The following is a 19,517-nucleotide window of genomic DNA, read 5'->3' as shown; positions in this document are numbered from 1 at the left end:
GGAGAAACAGATACTCTCATACTCCACTAATCTCTATGATTACAACCTATACAGAGGAGAATTTGGCAAATATAACAATATTACATATGCAAAACTACCTCATGTGCCAACAGGAATTTACTCTAAGATATACTTCCATTAAGTCAAAACAACTCATGTACAACCCTACAACATTATTTGGAAGAGCAAATGATTGGGGGAAAAATTCAAGTATCCATCAATAGAGGACTAGCTGAAAAGATCATGATTCATCCAAACAACACAGTACTATGCGGCCATTAAACAAGAATGAGGAAGATCTCTATGAACTGATGTGGAATGATCTCCAGGATACATTAAGTCAAAAAAGTAAGGAGCAGGACAGTAATAGAGTATGCTAGTTTTTGTGTAAAAAGGGGGTTAAAAATAAATAGAAGTATTTTATTATTTCACGAAAAGAAACATTAGAAAGATAACCCAGAAATCAACAATAACGGTTACCTGCAGGGTTGGGAGGAGACAGATATAAATGAAAGATTAATGAGTATACGTTGTCATATAATTGTGATTTTTGTACCCTAAAAGTATTTTAAATATTGAAAAAAATTAAATCAAGTGGAGAAAAAAATGCCAAGCCTCCAAACTGAAAGTAAGGAAACAAATGAAGCTATCAATATGTCAAATGGTAACATAACTACAACAAAAAAAATTCGAAGAAACTTTTGAGCGCAATATTAACTTTATAATCTTACTGGAAAATGTTCAAAGGATAAAAAGAAGTCTCATAAAATCTAAAACTTCACTCAACTGCAAGTGATATTTTTTGAATGAATATCAACACATGGGAATTTCAAACTATACGGCTTCAAATAATTTTATATTATATACCTGTTTTTCATATATGCAAAATGAAAAACATGCAAAAATACTTAGGTACCATGGTTATAGTTATAAATGTTCCTCCCCAAAATTTGTTTAAGTATCTATAACAAAAGAATACACTAAATATTTTGTAAACCTTTCATTTAGATGTTTACATACTGATTTTTACATAGTGATATTAAAGTACAGGTTTTATTTCCAATTGAAAGAAACTATACAACCGTTAGTTGTACATAAATTGCAATGTGGCATTATATGTATTTTAGAAAACTGCAAGTTTATTAATTGATGCTTAATTACCCCCATCAGTAACTGTATTAAAATATAAGCTTGTTCTCATTGGAATTTTAAATAACTGAAATCTATATTTCATAAACCCACATAATCGTACTTTTTCTCAACAGATATTTTACAAGTTTATAAAAATTTTGTTATAAATCTGCTGGGAGCAAATAAAATAAAGACCACATATTGTTTCCTGCAAAGCTAATATTTTTAAATTCTTTGATGAAAAAGGATATTAAAGCAAATAAATTAAATATAGTACTATTACTATAACTGAGATATTCAGTATTAAAAATTACATAAATGTAAAAAGAAAAAAAAAATCCTGTAATGTTAAATTGCTACTGAAAATATGTGAAGGAACTCAACTCATTCAGGCAAGAATCATCAATGGATGCTAAAATCAATAAATAAAAAGTGGTTGAGAAACAGGATATGTGCAAGATTACTTGCTAAAAGCAAAGAGAAAACTCTACTTTTAGAAAACTCTACTTCTGAACAGGAGAAATCCAGTGACTGTCACCTTAACCAAGTGATCACACTTCCCAGGAACAGAGCAACGCCCGCTTACGTGCCTCCTGATTCAGCAGTCGAAAAGCTCTGGTACAGAAAGCACTTTCGTATTGTTTATCTTGAGAGCATGGTAAAGTGATTTAGCACATATTTGTGCACATGCGTGCACACGTACATGCACGCACACACGGCAAACGACAGTCAGAGGCACAGGGTTCTGAAACACTTATCCTAATTACTTGTCTATATGACACTGGCTACATCCTTTAGTCTTTCACACGTCAGCTATTTATTTACAATAATTTTATAAAACATTTTAAAGTCTCTTTGGCAATAAAAATTCCATAAATCTATAGTTTTAAGAATGCGTGGTTGGTTTTTTATTCACCTTATTGTCACTTTTTGAAAATCTAGTCTTTAGACCATTTTCTTCCACTGTGATGCCATATTAATATAACAATCCCCACGGATGGGAAGGCTTCCAAGCTAAAAAGGAGTTACTTAGTCACCAAATAAATTTAGTGAAAGGAAAAAGAATCAATTTTTAAACATGTTTTTAAAAAACGTTTCTATAATTGTTTTTCCATACAGCAAAAAACGGAAACTACATATTGTATATTTCGAAAAAATTTGGTGTGCAGCACTGTTTCCTTTTCTGTCTACTGAGATGTACAAAGGGGTTAAAAATTTTAATTATGCTTAATTTGATTTAAGTAAATACTAAAAATATTCTTAAAGAAACACAAAAGGAGCACGTTTCTATGAAAAGAACCCTGGCTGAGATTCTTAGAAAGCTTAGGTATGTATCTATTTCACACAACATCCCATAAAATCTACTATTTCACGTTTATAAATGAGAATACTATCCTCATTGCATACTATCCTCCTACATATCCTCAGTGCATATGGAAGAAAATTATATAACACAGAAAAAGTGAAAACAGCTAGCAGACCAATGGTCACAGTAGGGCCCCAATCAATGGTAGCTGCTATTACTTTTCAATGCTATGGAAGAGGAAATAAACTTAGTTTATTATGTTACAATGGATGAGATTAACAGGGCTCTACTTGCTCCAAGACAGCAAAAGTTGTTCTAATTTTTCTTACTCCTTTCCCACTCTTTACCCCTCACACAACCTCCCACCCCTCCATAAGACTTATCCAAATAAGGAGAAAAATGAAAGATTATTCTCAGGAATTCCCTGTCCTCCTCCCAGCTTCCACATATAAACTTCTGGGGTTTTCTTTTGCAAAGAAAATATTGACAACTCAGCCTATGTTTGGCTTGTAATCTTAACAGAGAGTCTAGAGTAGCCTGTGAGGACATGTGTCTCAGGTACACATATCTTCTGGGCTAGTTTACTCTGCCAAGTCATTTGTTAACCTAATTAATTAGATACATTATTCTAGACCAAACTACGGAAGTGATATTCCTGTAAACCCATGCAATCTGAATTCCAGGGCTGTGTAATATAAGACCTCAAGAGAAAAGCAAGACCAGGGGAATCTTATTTATGTTTACTAAGATAAGATAAAGAGCTGAAACTCCTCATAATCTCTTTAGTTAAAGGGAATATCTTTTTTACAAATTCATATTAAAAATATAACAGAATTCATTTTCTTATCATCGTTTACTCTAGAAACCGTTAAAAATCATTCTCACTCCCTAAACTTTTAAAATGATGCTTGTAGATTGGTTTTCCTTCTGAGGCATTTTTCCCCTGGGGCTAATCCTCTAAATAATCAGTGCTATTCTGATTTCATGACTTAGTGTTTTATTCTTCATCAGTCCCAGTGGGGTTCCACAGTCCCCCTCAATAATAATAGCTCAAATATATGAAGAACATACTATGTGCCAGGAACTATTCCAAGTGTGTTGCGTAGTTTCTCTCCTAACGTCACAATAACACCATGAGGAAGGATTCTATCACTGCCATTTCACAGCTGAGCACACTGAGGGTCAGAGAGTTGAAGGAAGTAGCTCAAAGTCATAAAGCTCATCAATGGTAAGATGCATGTACTGACTCCTAAGCCAGGTCCTAGATGATAACCTTATGCCGAGCCTCTGCTCCTGCCAGTGAACAGGTGAGAGAACAGCACCGGGATGTAAGTTAACTTTCTGTCTCTTAAGACAACACTGAAAAGAAATCTCTATTCTTGTTCTACTTGCTACCTTTTTCTGACTATAACCAAAAGGGTCAACCTGAATACATAGGGAACCAAAATATTATTGCTGTAGAAAAGAATATTCAACTAAATGCACACACGATGCTATAATTCTATATAAAGTGACATGTAAATGAAGTCAAATTGACAAATACTTATTGAGAACTACTATGTTCTAGATGATTGGGATAAATCAGTGAATAAGACAGATTAGAAATACTGTCTTAGTAGAAGATTTTAATATGGAAAACAGATAAATAAGAATACATATATTATGTGCTATATTAGAAGGGAGCAGCCTTATAAAAAAATTAGAAATATATCAGTTTCAGGGGAGGCAACTGGCAGAACCAATACCAATGGAAAAGCAGGCAAACTGCATTGTTAATCTGAGCAAAGACTTAAAAAAGATGAGGGTTTAAGGAGATGAATAACAACAAGTGGGATCCAGGGGAAGAGTATTCTAAGCAGAAGAAACAGTTAATAGCAAAGGTCCTAAGAGCATGGTTAGAGCAAAGGAAGCAAGAAGGAAGAACAGTAAGACATTAGTGTATGGTGCAGTTGGCAGCATATCGGGTAGGGTTTTATAAGCCACTGTCAAGACTTTGGCTTTTAGGAAGTAAAATACAGTTAGAGGGTTTTGAACAGAAAAATGATGTGCTCTGACTTTAGGCTGCTATGTTGGAATATGTATGATATATGTAAAAAAAGAGAAACAGGGAGATGAGTGAAAAGGTTATCGCCATAATCGAGGTAAAAACAGTGATTCAGATGAAGTAAATGGCACCTACGTGGTAAGAAGTAGTCAGATTCTAGATATGTTTTAAAAGCAAATAGAATTTCCTGACTGGATATGGGGTGTGAAAAATAAAACCGCAAAATTCTTGGCCCAAGCGACTGTTAGGAGAATATGTCTATGAACTGAGATAGTAAAGACAGAGAATTGTAGGGGTAGAGGATAAGAGAATGAGACCTTTTTGTCTGTGGTAAATTTGAGATGTCCTAAAAGTTAAGAAAAAGAGGTATATTTGAGGAGGAGTGAGTAATCACCTACATCAAATGCTGCTGACAGGGCAAGTAAAAGGAAGACTCAGAATGACCACTAGATTTAGCAATTTAGGTCACTGTAAACTTGATTTCTTTTAAGGAATTTTGATATAAAGAAAAGAAAAAAATTGGGGGGAAACTTGGGTCAAGACAAACTAAATGAAGGGAACAGAGACTGTATCTGCTGCTCACCAAAAGATATAGAGTATGGAGTTTGATTTTGACCATATTAACTGACAAATTTAAAAAAAATTGATACTCAGAAGACCTTAACAGAGTCTCTACCATCCATCTTTAAAAATATCTAACACATAATCCCAAATTACTAGACAGTCAAAGAAAGAGGAAAATATGACTCACCAGACATTAGAATTAGCAGTCAAGGATTTTTAAAGTAGCTATATTATAATTATGCTCAAGGATATAAAATAAAATCTGTTGAAAATAAGAGAACAAAGAGGAAAATCTTGTAAGAAAACAGAAACTATGAAAGGAGAACCAAATGGAAATTCCAGAAATAAATAATATGAAATCTGAAATTTAAAAAAAACAAACCACTGAATGGGCTTAACCGCAGATTGGCTATGACAAAATAAGGTCAACTGAACTTTAAGATAGGTCAACAAAAATTATCTGATCTGAAGAAAAAACAAAAGATTTGAAAAAACAGATAGAGCTTCAGAGATGTGTGGGATAATACCCCAAATCCTAAAATATGTGTAACTGGAATCCCATGAGAGAGAAAAGAGATGGGGCAGAAAAAGTGTTGAAAGAAATAACGGGCCAGCATTTCTCCAAAATCGTTAAAACCAAACAAAAATCGTAAATTTAAAAATTCAAGAAGTGAAGCAAGTCCCAAGCATTACAAACAGGAAGAAAACCACACCTAGACACATCATAATTAAATGTCTGAAAATCAAAGATAAAAAATAATCTTAAAAGCATCCAGAGAAAAATGACTCATCGCATACATAGCAACAATATAAAATCTATACTGACTTCTCATCAAAAACAATGGGAACAGGAAGACTGTGGGATGAAAATGAAATAAAAACATTTTCAGATAAAAAAAAAGTCTAAAAGTTATGTCTGTAGTAGATCTGCACTAAAAGAAAAGCTAACGGAATTTCTACAGGTAGAAGGCAAGTGAGATCGGATGGTAGCTAGGTTCTTCAGAAAGAAATGAGGAGCAACAAAAATGGTAAATAAATGGGTAAAAATAAAGGACATTTTTCCTCTTTATACATTTAAAATACACATGACTGTTTAAAGATCTAATTGATAGCTTAATGACAAATCAGCCCTCAGACGTGGTTTCTCCTTTCTTATTCCCCTCCCCTCCATATTTATAGAAAAGTACAGTACCTGTTTTAATTTCAAAAAGAAATTTTCAGTAGTACTACGTTTGCTGAAGGGCCAGAATAATCTTTCATTAGGTGAGCAAACTCGGACTTTTGTTTCTAGGAGAAATCGAACAGGCTCCTGTACTTCTGTTATGACCAAATCAACAGCTGTGGTCATAAACAGCACTTTATCTAGAGAGAGGGGAGAAGCAAATAAAAAATGGAAATATATTTGCTCATATCATTAATGTAAAATTAGTTTTATTACAGATTTTTAAGATATCTTAAAGTAATCTATAAACTAAATAAGAATCTAAAATAATCAGATAAATCGCTGTTTTGAAAACTTTTTTCCTGTATTGAGAATTCTTTCCTTGGGTAGGTTCTTTGAAGTGGAATTACTAAGTTAGAACAGTATATACTTTAAAGCCTCTGAAATGTACTGTCAGATTGTTTTACAAAAGTGACATGTGGCTTCTCTATGCCACTCTCACCAACACTGGAAATTCTCAAATTTTAAAATCTTGATTATAACAATGGTAACCAAGATTGGATATCCTTTATATCCATTTATCTATAGTGTTATGAATTACAAGAAAAAATGAAAAGGAAAAAAATAAATGCTCAATAAGAGGCATTAGTTAAGCAAATAATGTTACATTTCAGAACAGGATATTATGCAGCCATTAAACAACATTCAAGAAGAGTATGACATACCTTGAAAAAGAATGTTTATGCACAGACATGTGAAAAGCTACACAAGAAACTGAACACAGTGGTCCCCTCTGGAGTGGGGGTCCTGGGGACTCTGATCGATTTTTACTTTTCTTTATATATCCTTTCAATTTTAACCATATGTGAATATATTAATTGCTCCCCCAAATAAATAAAATTTAGAAGTCTATAAATAAATGAGTACACAAATAGAAAAGGAAGCACGAAAGGAAAAAATAAAGAGATAGGGAGAGAAAAATAAGTGGGGAAAAATGATACTTTGTTTACAGGTCAAATTTAATAATAAACTCAAAGAACTATTCAAATTCTTTGGTTTCACCAGAATTAGGTAAACACTGGAAATTAGTCAAATAAGTGGTCCTAAGCTTTGATATCTTCTTGGAATTAAAATTTCTGTCCACACTGTCGACAATCTGCATTACCTTTAGGAGTTTCTTCATTTACAACTTGAAAATGTGGGGATTTTGGATTCCAGCTCCCAGTGATAACATAAGACTTTCCATCTGAACTTTTGCCCATAGATTCCTCAAGAAAAGAGTAAACGAACATTAATGCCAAAGTCAGAAAACAACGTCTAACTCCATTTTGCTGTCTTTAAGAAAAGGAGTTGCAAAAATGTAAGAATATAAAAGAGAATCAGGTATTTTTAAAAAAGGTAGGAATGTATATAAATGATTACAGTTAAAATTAAAGATGTGCCAATCATTTATGTAATTGTTCCTAAAAAGTTATAAGTAGATGCTTGAAAATCACATCAACTTGTATAAACATTAGAGAAATTTACTACCTAAACCCATGTTGAATTCTTCTGTCAAGCGAGTAATTACTAAATTTTAGTTTTGAAAATAAAAGATTTTCATATAATAGAAATAATACTAATACCATCTATGTTTATCAAGCTCATAGTAGTTTGCAAATAAGTCTCACGACTTTTCTCTTTCGATTCCCACATCAACTCTATGTGATAAACAAGATTTTTTAACTTACACGGCCAAGAAACTAGTAAATATCCAAGTCAGAAATAAATTCTCTTAACTCTGTTTATTGCTTTATAGCTTATGAGAACACTTTCATAAATGTGCTTTAACATTAGATTAGGTGAGATAAAGTGAAACAATCTTTATCAAGAAAATAGTGTATAACTTAAAAAAAAATTCTTACCAAATCTAACAAATGCATATCACTATTTCGTACATCTTTTCCTGGGCTAAGGAGAAGACCAAAACACCTGCAAAAAAAGAACTGACATAAATTTGGAAAAAAACAACACAAAAAAGATGTTTAAATTAGGTTACTTAAAAAAATTCTTAATGATGAAAAAAAGGACATTAAAATTATTAATAATTAGCACTGCCAAAATAATCCTCACTTCTTTGAGATAAACAAATTCTATGTTTGCCTTCTATTATTACACAGTCAGCACATTTACAAAAAATTTATGAGAGTTAATTCAAAGTGAATGAAATAGCCACTTCAATCATCGAAAGAATTCCCTAGGGAACAAATTTTACAAATATATTTTTGAATACTGAATATGATTTCTACACTAGACTGATAAAAACTAAAATTTATATTTAAGCTAAACTTACAAATAATGTTTACCTTTCAATGGCAAGTTCTTTATTAGTTGTTTGTTGCACATTGATGACAATCTTCTTATCAATTCCTTGACGTAGTTTGAAGCATTGTCTGTCCTTATCTTTAGGCACCGCACTGCAGAACAACATGTTTCATTAATTTTGCAAAGTATTTTCTTGTGACATTTACTCAAACGATTTCTGTTATGGTCTGAAAACCAGGCACAGAAAAGAATTACAGGTTTGATTCTTTTCTGTGCTTTTAAATCGTAACTGAAATTTAAAAGCTATCATCTGCCTCTTGATGTGAAAGTATCATCATTACTATATGTAACCCACTCCACTACTTAAAGGGCAGAAAAACCACTCCTGTGGCCCCTAAAATATGGCTTTAGTTTTCTCCTTTTTGTTGCTGTAAAAGTTAAATTAGGTATTTGTACAGCATCTAGCGTATAGCTGCTCAAAAAAAAATGTTATTTTCTTTCCTCGCTATTTAGTCACTAGTTTTGACATATTATTATTGCCTTATTGGTTTAAAAATATGGAATAAGATACTTAATTACAGATCCTTTGAATTTCAAAACAAGGTGCCTTCAAAAAAATCACAGAGATGAAGAAGATATGGCCAACAGTAAGCTGTTGCCTAACACTTCCTTAAGCAGTGATAACCTAATTGTAAACCTGTGTTACACAGGCACATCTCATTTTGTGTACTTTGCTTTACTGTGCTTCACAGATATGGTGTTTTTACAAACTGAAGGTCTGTGGCAATCCTGTGACAAGCAAGTCTCTCAACACCATTTTTCCAACGGCAGTTGTTTACTTTGTGTCTCTGTGTCACGTTTTAGTAATTCTTGCAGTATTCCAAATTTTTTCATTATTATCATATTTGTTATGGTGATCTGTGATGAACGATTGCTGATGTCACTATTGTAATTGTTTTGGGACACCAAGAACTGCACCCAAAAAGGTGGTGAACTTAAACGATTATTGTGTGTGTCCTGACTGCTCCGCCAACTGGCCGTTCCCTGGCTCCCAACCTCTCCTCAGGCCTATTTTCCTAAGACACAACAATATTGCAATTAGGCCAATTAATAACCCTACAATGGCATCTCAGTGCTGGAGTGACAGGAAGAGTCACACATCTCTCAGTTTAAATCAAAAGCTAGAAATGATTATGCTTAGTGAGGGAGGCTTGTCGAAAACCAAGGCAGGCTGAAAGTTAGGCCCCCTGCATCCAACAGTTAGCCCACTTGAGAATGCAAAGTTCCTGAAGGAAATTAAAAGTGCTCCACCAGTGAACACATGAATGACAAGAAGTGAAACAGCCTTGTTGCCGATATGAAGAACGTTCAGTGGTCTAGATAAAAGATCAAACCAGCCGCAACATTCCCTTAAAACAAAGCCTAATCCAGAGCAAGGCTCTTTCTTTAATTCTATGAAGGCTGACAGAGGTCAAAAAAAAAAAAAGCCACAAAAGCAAAGTCTGAAGCTAGCAGAGGTTTGGTTCATGAGGTTTAAGTAAAGGAGGTGTCTCCACAACATGAAAGTGCAAGGTGAAGCAGCAAGTGCTGATGTAGAAGCTACAGGAAGGTATCCGGAAGAGCTTGCTAAGATAATTCACGGAGGTAAACAACACTCCACTAAACGACAGATTTTTCAGTGTAGATGAATCAGCCTTATATTGGAAGAAGATACCATTTAGGGCTTTCACAGCTAGAGAGAAGTCAATGCCTAACTTCAAAGCTTCAAAGGATGTGTTGATTCTCTTGGTAGGGGCTAATGCGGCTGGTCACTTCAAGTTGAGCCAATGCTCATTTCCATTCCGAAAATCTTAGGGCTCTTAAGAATTATGCTAACACTACTCTGTACTCTATAGATAGAACAACAAAGCCTGGATGACAGTACATTTGTTTCTAACATGGTTTACTGGGTATTTTAAGACCAGTGTTGTGACTTCCTACTCAGAAAAAAAAAGATTTCTTTCAAAATATCACTGCTCACTGACAGTGCACCTGGTCACCTAAGAGCTCTGACGGAGATGGACAATGGGATGAATGATGTTTTCATGGCTTCTAAACACAACATCTGTTCTGAAGCCCATGAAGTTAGGAGTAATTTCAACTTTTAAGTCTTATGATTTAAGAAATACATTTCGTAAGGATTTAGCTGCTAATGACAGTGACTCCTCTGATGTATCTGGGCAATGTAAATTGAAAACCTTCTGAAAAGGATTCACCATTCTAGAAGCCACTGAGAATATTCATGATTCAAGGGACGAGGTCAAAATATCAACACTAACAAGAGTGTGGGAGAAGTCGATTCCAGCCTTCCTGGATGACTTTGAGGGGTTCAAGACTGCAGTGGAGGAAGTAACTGCAGACGTGGTGGAAGAAGCAGGAGCACTCAAAGTGCAAGTGGAGTCTAAGATGTGACGGAATTGCTGCTGATACAACTTTAATAGATGAGGAACTGCTTCTTACAGATGAACAAAGAAAGTGGTTTCTTGAGACGGAATCTACTCTTGATGAAGATGCTATAAAGACTGTTGAAATGATAACAAAGTATTTAGAATACTACATAAACTTAGCTGGTGAAGCAGTGACAGGGTTTGAGAGGGCTGACTTCAATTTGAAAGAAGTTCTACTGTGGGTAAAATGCTATCAAACAGCATCACATGCTATAGAGAAATTGTTCATGAAAGAAGACTAAATCAATGTGGCAAATTTCATTGTCTTATTTTAAGAATTGCCTCAGCTACCTCAACCTTCAGCAACCACTACCCTGATCTGATCAGTCAGCAGCCATCGATATCAAGATAAGACCCTCCACCAGCAAAAAGATTATGATTTACTAAAGGTTCAGCTGGTTAGCATTTTTTAGCAATAAAGTATTTTTTAATTCATGTATGTACATTTTAATGCTGTTGTACACTTTGACTACAGTATAGTGTAAACACAACTTTTATATGCACTGGGAAACCAAAAAGTTTGTGTGACTTGCTTTATTGCAATATTCGCTTTATTGCAGTGGTCTCGAAGGAATGTCTGTATCTAAAATAATACTAATGATATAGTTTAAATCAGTTTTAGGAAAAAGTTGAAAATATTCTTAAAATGACATTTACCAAAATAATCCCCTAGTGTCTCACACACCACTTTTTCTAGCTCTTTTGTTCTCAAAGGCAAACACCTGCCTATGGCAATCAGCCAATATGCAGTAAACCTAAATTGTATCTTATAACTGTACAGCTTCAAGATAATGGCAACAGAATCATTAGCAGATACTATAAAAGGGCTACTTGAGAGCTCTGAGTACCTACTAAAACTGGAAAGTGGCTCTGAAGAGATAAAACTAGTTTGAAGCTCATCAGCACTTACATAGTAACCAATTCAAGAACATTTTATAACACAGAGATTAGAAAATCAAAGAATCTTAGCAAAGGATCCTAGAAATGACAAACACTTTTGCATACCAAACTGTTAAATATTTGTGGCTGACGGAATTTTCACCTATAACAATATGGACACATCTCAATTTTCAACGGATAATACACTAGTCTCTACGTTCTGTGGATGCTGAAGCATAAACATACAGTTGATTCTTAACTAATGTGAGAGTTAGAGGTGCGGAACACCTGACCGCTCCAGTCGAAAATCCTTATATAACTTAAGTTGGCCTAGTCTACAGCCATGTCGCCCTGAATAAGCCTGATGCCATCTGAGCTCGGAAGCTAAGCAGGGTCGGGCCTGGTTAGTACTTGGATGGGAGACCACCTAGGAAGATCAGGTGCTGTAAGTGTAAAAAATAAAAAAAATAAGGGATTGTAAGATGACAAGGTCTTTGCAATCTGTGAGGTCAACCAAGGGTTGCCTGGCCTATAAAAATAAAAATTAAAAAAAAAACAACCCACAAACAAGTTGGCCCTCTGCATACATGGATTCCCAACTGTAGATCAAAAATATTGTTTTCAATCTATAGTTGGTTGAATCCACAAATGTGAAACCTGGGGATTTGGGGGTGGGGAGACTGTATGTTTATTGAAAAAAATCTGCGTGTAAATGGACCTTAACAGTTCAAAGCCATGTTGTTCAAGGGTCAACTATAATCTCATCTCTCAGCCCTAATTAAAACAACAATGGAAACAAAGTTGTCTTTGGTGTCCTGCATCTGAAGGGCAAGGAAAAGCCACATTAACAGGAAGCAGAGTATAGGAAAGCAGCAGAAGTTCGCTGCGCTGATGTCAGAGGATCTAGATTATATTTCTGGACTTGTCATTACATCACTGAATGGAGTCAACCAAGTAATTTTACATTTAATTCTTACTGTATAAATTAAGAAACTGAGGTCCAGGCTTAATGCCCCTGGGTTTCTTTACATATTGAACAAACATAGTATCAAATACCCAGGCTACCTAACAGGGTTACTTGGTAGATTAAATAATATCAAAAAGAAGTGCTTTGAATGGGATAAATGAAAATGCTCCATCTTCCTAAGGGCTACTGACGGGCAGGTTTCTAATTTTAATAATGTAAGAATTATACTTTTTCAGGAATAAAGAGAGTATTAATTCTTGCCCTAGGACTTTGTAAAACAATATGGTAGAATCATTGGATAAAAGAAATTGTGTCTGACGAGTTCAAATCTGACAAAGAAAAGAATATTTTTCAATGAATTCGTCACTATTTTAGGTTACACAACACTATTTTCCACTATAAACTACAAATTCGGTAAAATCATGCAAAAAAGAGAGTAAAGCCCTAACAAACATGAGAAGCAAATCTGACCACCCAGGAATTTTACTTGTAGTATCTCCCTAGTATGAGGGTGGACAGAACAGGGATGCCTGGAATCGTTATCATTCTACCTTGAATATTCTTGCATTCAGAAGGTACCCTAGTGCTTCTCTTCTGAGATATCTTAGAAATTTTCCCTGTCATGACCAAAATTTACAAACAGGATTTCACTAGTATCTTCAAAAAAGGAAAAAAATATATAGTTAAAAGACTGCTTATTTCCTTTAAAAGGAAAAAAATATTTGTAAAAGCCTGTAGGGTAGAAATGCACATCGCAGGAAGCATCACACCACAATATTGCTCTGAGGTAGAACTATAAAGAGAAAACACAGAGCACCATGCCTCCCACTTCAGTGCGTAAATCAGAGCTGAAGCTGCATTGTACACTAAACTAGCCACCAGATGGCATGACAATCCCAAAGTCTTTGAAGAGAGACCAAGAGTTACCAGTATTCCAAGTGAACCAGTTGCTGTGCCTTTTAATTTAAAAGCAAAATATTAGACATCATTAATATTCTGATGTAATTTTACTTTACTCATTTTATGAAGCAGTCATATAGGAAAGAGACTCTATATGCAACTATCATTTATAATCCAAAAGAGCATCCATTTTGTGATATGGGCTATGGAGAGAAAAAAAAAAAAAATCCAAGTACCTCGCTACCATAATAGTTTATCTGAAAGTTAGAAAGGCTCTTAGAGTCTAGCCACCTCATTTTATAAGTAAGGATACTATCAGGAAATGTAAAGAATCTTGGAAAAGTTCACATTGTCAATAGCAGCAATAATTAAACTAAACCTAAGTTTTTATTTCTATTCCAGGGTTTTTTTCACAACTCAAAAACGTATCATTTTATGTAAAAACCCAAACCATTTATTTTTCATCTGATATGCAAGGTTAGAATTCACAGACCTCATTTCTCCCCTTCCAATGTGTTGAGATAAACTTCAGTGGTAAACCTGACTTCAGTAGCCTTAAGATATTTAGATTATTAAAACAAATCAACCAACCAGCCCAAAACAAAACCAAACCCCTGGCAAAACAAATCCAATTGACTTAGTTTCTGTCATATTTGAGTCTGCCTAAAAGAACATAATAACGTGACATTTTCCCTCATGAATTGTTTTAATTCTTCAGATGTGGCCTCTGCACATTTGCCTATTTGTTTTCCTTTATTACTTACATTTAAAAAAAAAAACCTCTGACTATAAAAGCAATCATTTTGTAGTATGAAAGTTATATAATCTGACCTAGAGTTTCCCTTGAACCACAAATATAGCATGTTAATACAATCTCAAAAAAAAAAAAAAAATGAATGAAATAAGATGCCTTACCTAAAATAACCTTTACCATCATCTTCTTTTATTTCTAAAGACACAGAGAAGGTAAAGATGTCACTGTCAGGAGTCTGGGGTGCAGCTGTAGCTGAAAGTGGGGTCTGCTTGGCGGAACGGCGGAAGGCAGTGGCAAAGCTGTAAAGTATCCGGCTTACCTACAACCAGACACGTTAGGAGATGGGCTGTTATCACAAGAAATAAAATACTTTTATTACATCTGCAGGTTACCTCCTTTGTCGGGGAGAGCAATCCTTTTTTCTCTCATTGATTCTTTTGGTAAATTATCTAATTTGTTAGGCCAATAAAGCAAGCAACAGTAAAGGGGTTTTAAAAAAGAAATGGTAGTGTACAGTATTAATCTAACTGAGAAATGATTTTCAAAATTGTTAGAGACTATCTGAATATATTTATTACAATACAAATAATTCCAAAAGTTTAGCTCTAAAGAACAGTTTGCAAATGTGTCATTGCTGAGACCAAGATCCCTATCTAACCTCATTAAGAAGCAGCCAATCAACTGATACTCTTAGCAATGAGGTTTTGGTTAGCCCAACTTTTAGTTTATTTGTATTACAGCCCATCAGGATGGAATAAATAAAATACCAGCAGAGAGTTTCATCTGGCTTCTAAGTGACTATAATAAATACTGTAATCATTTCAACACGGTGAGGGGACAGGTTAACTTTCATTTGCAGACAGTATTCTCTCAAGGACTTACAGCTTCTTGTATTTCACACCGGAAGACATGTATCCTGAAGAGCTCTGCATTGTAATGACTTTCAGTGAAGGCAAAACAGTCACTCTCAGGAGTTCCGTCGTGCCCTCTGACACAGAAGAGGATCTTGTAAATAGGGTAGTTTGCTATTTCAGTATTTGTCTGAGGATCTAAGAGTCTGTCCAAAAAAAGATATCAAGAGATTAAAGGGATTATAGACTATTTTCACTATATCAGTATTATGATTTGAGACTCATCTTTCTATCAAGAAGTTCATATAAATCTTTTCTGGTATGCTAATCACAGTAATCTTAAGTGTTGATAATTAAGCCATACGTTGATTCCTGAAGTTACTGATTATAATAATACCACGGAATTAAAAACTACATAATTCCATGTTTTAGGGAGGCAATCAGGAAGGCATAAGTAATATTGGTAAGCACATACGGTTCTTATATAGTCTGTAACTAAATAAAGACTAGATCAATAGGTAAATTATACTACCAAATAAGTCATTAGTTCGTTATCACCTAAAAATGACCTAATCTGCTTTATTACATAAAAAAAACAAAAACTACAACTGAAAAATAAAATTATTTTTAAAAATTTCACATTAATAAATATAGTGAAAATTAGGATTTGTAAAAAAGTTCTTTACTCGAAGAGAAGAATTACATTTGCAGACGACTGGAATATCAAATATAATTAACTTACGTCTATCCACATACAGCTACAACTCTACCACCATTAAAATCCAAAATGCCTCTAAGGGTAGACAAACATACATTCTCATATACCACTGATAAAAGTATAAACTGGATCTATATTTCTAGAAGGCTGTTTGGCAATGTATCACAAGCAATAAAAGTGGGCAAACCTTTGACCCAATAAGTCTACTTCTAGGAATTTTTAAGTGTACAACCAAGGAAATTAAAAAAAATACAAAAATTTTGCTCAAAAATACGTATTTATAAGAAAAATATAGATAAAGCACTTATGTGCCCATATCATAAAAGCTTAATATTAGCTATTATTAGTAGTACTTTTCTCATTAAAAAAAAAAAACAATGAAAATGTCTAACAAGAGATTGGTTCTTTCTCAATAATGCATCATGTGCCACCATAAACTAAAACTTTTGATCAGGTTTACTGATATGGAAATAAATTCACAAAATAAAACTAAGTGAAAAAAGGATTTTACAAGATGGTGTGTATAATTTCACTATTATCAAAAATGTTGATTCTAAGAGTTGTATAATTATATATGCACATATATGTAGGTATATACACACATACACGAACACATACAAATACCCAGAGTGTTTTATTAAACCAAAATATTAACTGTATTTATCAGAGAGCACAATTAAAGAGTGTTTTTTCTAAATTTTTGTTTATGTTCTCTGATTTTTTCTGAAATAAACATGTACTTTTTGTAATAGGAAAAAAAGATATTTTAGCTGTGTTCATCTGATTATTTAGAATTCTGTATTTAGCTAGTTAATAAAAACACCTTATTGGCTATCGTTAATTGTTGACATTGTTCTAGTTATTATAAACAACAGCCATTTTTAGAGACTGTTCTAGGCCTCAGTTTCCTCATCTTAAAAATTAAGAGACTGCATAGGAAGAGTTAATATTTATCAAATGGTTTTTATAAGTTCTAAAATCAGCATGTAACTCCATTTTGAACTAATGTGTCAAGCTAGTATTTGTATTAAGGGAACATGTGAAATATAACTTATCAGGCAGACTCTCATGTCAACATATTTCAATTATCCCCCAAACAATTAATTTCCTAATGTGCTAAACAGAACTGGGGTAGAGAAGAGTATAAAAACTGTTCAAATGAGTGACTATTTTTCATAAGGGTCACAATCCTTGGAAGATGTGATGAGTGCCAAAAGATTAAACATTACAGGAATAAGATAATTATGTATTTTGTTCACTACTGTTTCTTTCTAAAACGATAGGTCAGAAATCTGATCAAATATTACCAATATTTCAAGAAGCTGGTCTTACCTCACGGTTCCTTCGGAGACATTCGGCACTGACAGGGTGACATCTAGTGATATCTGACACTGGCTTCTTAAGATGGACATCATCCTTAAGGCTTCCACTTCACTCCGGGGAGCATTGACTGAGGCACAGCCTAAATAAGTTAGTTTGCTGAAAACTACACTGTCCTCATCAGCCACTGGTGTGAAAGGACTTGACCCTTCAGAATCTGAAAGAAATGATAAGGAGATGGTTATTTAATTTTATTTGCCATTTTGCTGACATGAAAACCAAGTAAAAATCTACAAGGTATATTTAGGTTCTAAAATTAAGTATTTCAAATACTTAATGGCATGAAATAATATGCCATTGCCACAGAAGAAATGCCCATTAAAGCCAGAAAACTCACATAGCACCAATCTCACATCTAAAAGGTGACCTGAGATTCAGATTTGATATACCCTTCCGCTTATTTGTTTTGAATTTTTAAAAATCTTTAGTATTTCATCGCTCTGAAAAATCAACCCTATCTCCTTTCTGATCTGTGCTGTTATAATTATTTCTCTCATTCATCATCTCAGACACTTTATTATATTCTCTCAATCCCCTCGCTTTCCCTTTCCCAATAAACATCTACAGTTTTAACACCCTACTTTTCCCAATGAGCCTTTATAATTGCCCTTCTCCTCCTTCCCTGCTATGCCTTTCGGCTCTTTTTCACATGGCAACTATCCCCACAGAGCTGTCATACAGGCATAGAGCAAACATCTCTTCACCAAGCATTATTTCTCCATTTATCCAACATTGAACTCAAATTCCTTCTTTCTTGGAAAAATCTCTCAACATTCTGAAATATGATTCCCTCAATGTCATTTAACTACTGTTTCTCTTTCTTTGGTATAAATGATATACATTAAAGGGCCATCAGAATGGTACACACATTTACCCCTCTTACATCCCCCTAAGTCTAGAATCTGGAGATTCTAGAGAACACAGGCACTGGTTTTTGCTTGCTCTGAATCAAACCTAGAACAGGGTAGACACTCAAATATTAAAAACAATAACCTTCGGTTACGCAAGCAATGCAGCAATCCTAACCTCCTTGTCCAGGTTTCACCGGCAGGCTCATCTCTGGTTTTTGGAGCCCTACTAATGGCACGGGGTTAATGGTGGATGAAGCTGAGAGCTGATTAGAAAGAGGCCCATCTCCTTCTCCATCCAGTTGCGACCTTTCCACAAGCTCCTTGTCCCCTGGCTGGTCGTCCATAGGCGGATCCATCAGCACATCTGCCAGCTCTTTTTGCAGCTGCTGCTCACTTCCATTCCCTATAATCTAAGGGTCACGAATACATGCAATCAGCAAAGTGAGAATGAGAGGCCAGTACTGATTAAAATGGGTCCGCAGTCTAGAGAAAATCATCAGCATTTCTTGGGATACAAAGAAATCTTTTGTTTTTAAAAAACAGAATAAATCAAGATGGGCAATAAGAACTGCAGCTGCTCTCTTAATTCACAGTGTTTCATGAAAAAGTGTATCGTGAATTTGAGAATAATATCCAGAAATGTATGTGACAGTCTGTCAATGTTATTAAGTTTTCTATAGTGTCTTAAATTAACAACAATTAAAATATTTGTAATTTTACTGTCTGGTGAGAAATAATGTTAACAGTAGTATCTTTAGCAACTTGTCTTATCTTTAGGAAAAAGGAAAAATGTGTTTGCTTTCAGAAGTTATCAACAGAAACATACTTATTAAGTAAAAACTTATCACACGCACTTTACCACTCCTGCTATGAGTAAGTCTCTTATATTTCTGAAGAAGACTTCTCTAATATGAACAGGTTCTTAAAGTTCTGAGACATTTGAATAAAGTTGGAGAGATGCGTATATGAAATCTTCCTGAGGAACGGATGCACTCCATTTCAATAATGTCAAGTATTTTTCTGGAGTCATGATGGTTTATTATTAGTTGCTCAACAAGGAAGCAAACAGTGCAAAATCAAGTGGAGAGTGCCCAATGCTAACGAAAACCACAAGTGGAGGCTTTCTAAAAACTAAAACCTGACAAAAGGTTAAAATGGGTGGGGCTATGAGATTGTTGAAAACAATGAGTTCTTCCCAGCAGAGTCAACACAGAAGCCAG

At 34.4% G+C, this 19,517-nt stretch overlaps 1 protein-coding gene and 1 pseudogene across 7 annotated transcripts in view; one reads left to right on the top strand and one right to left on the bottom strand.

Moving 5' to 3' along the window:
- The window catches only part of RABGAP1 (RAB GTPase activating protein 1), a 134,514-nt gene that overhangs the window by 78,459 nt on the left and 36,538 nt on the right, over positions 1–19,517 (bottom strand). For all 7 annotated transcript variants that reach the window (XM_015594182.2, XM_015594180.2, XM_015594181.2 and 4 more), the window contains 8 exons: positions 18,473–18,707; positions 17,399–17,603; positions 15,380–15,554; positions 14,659–14,816; positions 8,553–8,663; positions 8,112–8,178; positions 7,373–7,475; positions 6,238–6,407 (listed from right to left, as the gene is read on the bottom strand). In XM_015594182.2, coding sequence (XP_015449668.1) covers positions 6,238–6,407; positions 7,373–7,475; positions 8,112–8,178; positions 8,553–8,663; positions 14,659–14,816; positions 15,380–15,554; positions 17,399–17,603; positions 18,473–18,707 — 1,224 coding nt within the window. The remainder of the gene's footprint in view (positions 1–6,237; positions 6,408–7,372; positions 7,476–8,111; positions 8,179–8,552; positions 8,664–14,658; positions 14,817–15,379; positions 15,555–17,398; positions 17,604–18,472; positions 18,708–19,517) is intronic.
- Positions 12,210–12,328, top strand: LOC112484799 (annotated as a pseudogene).

The sequence above is a fragment of the Pteropus alecto genome, unplaced genomic scaffold (genome assembly GCF_000325575.1).
Source record: "Pteropus alecto unplaced genomic scaffold, ASM32557v1 scaffold67, whole genome shotgun sequence".
NCBI lineage: Eukaryota > Metazoa > Chordata > Mammalia > Chiroptera > Pteropodidae > Pteropus > Pteropus alecto.
The sequence above is the reverse complement of the archived record's forward strand: the minus strand, read 5'-3'. Positions and strand labels throughout refer to the sequence as shown.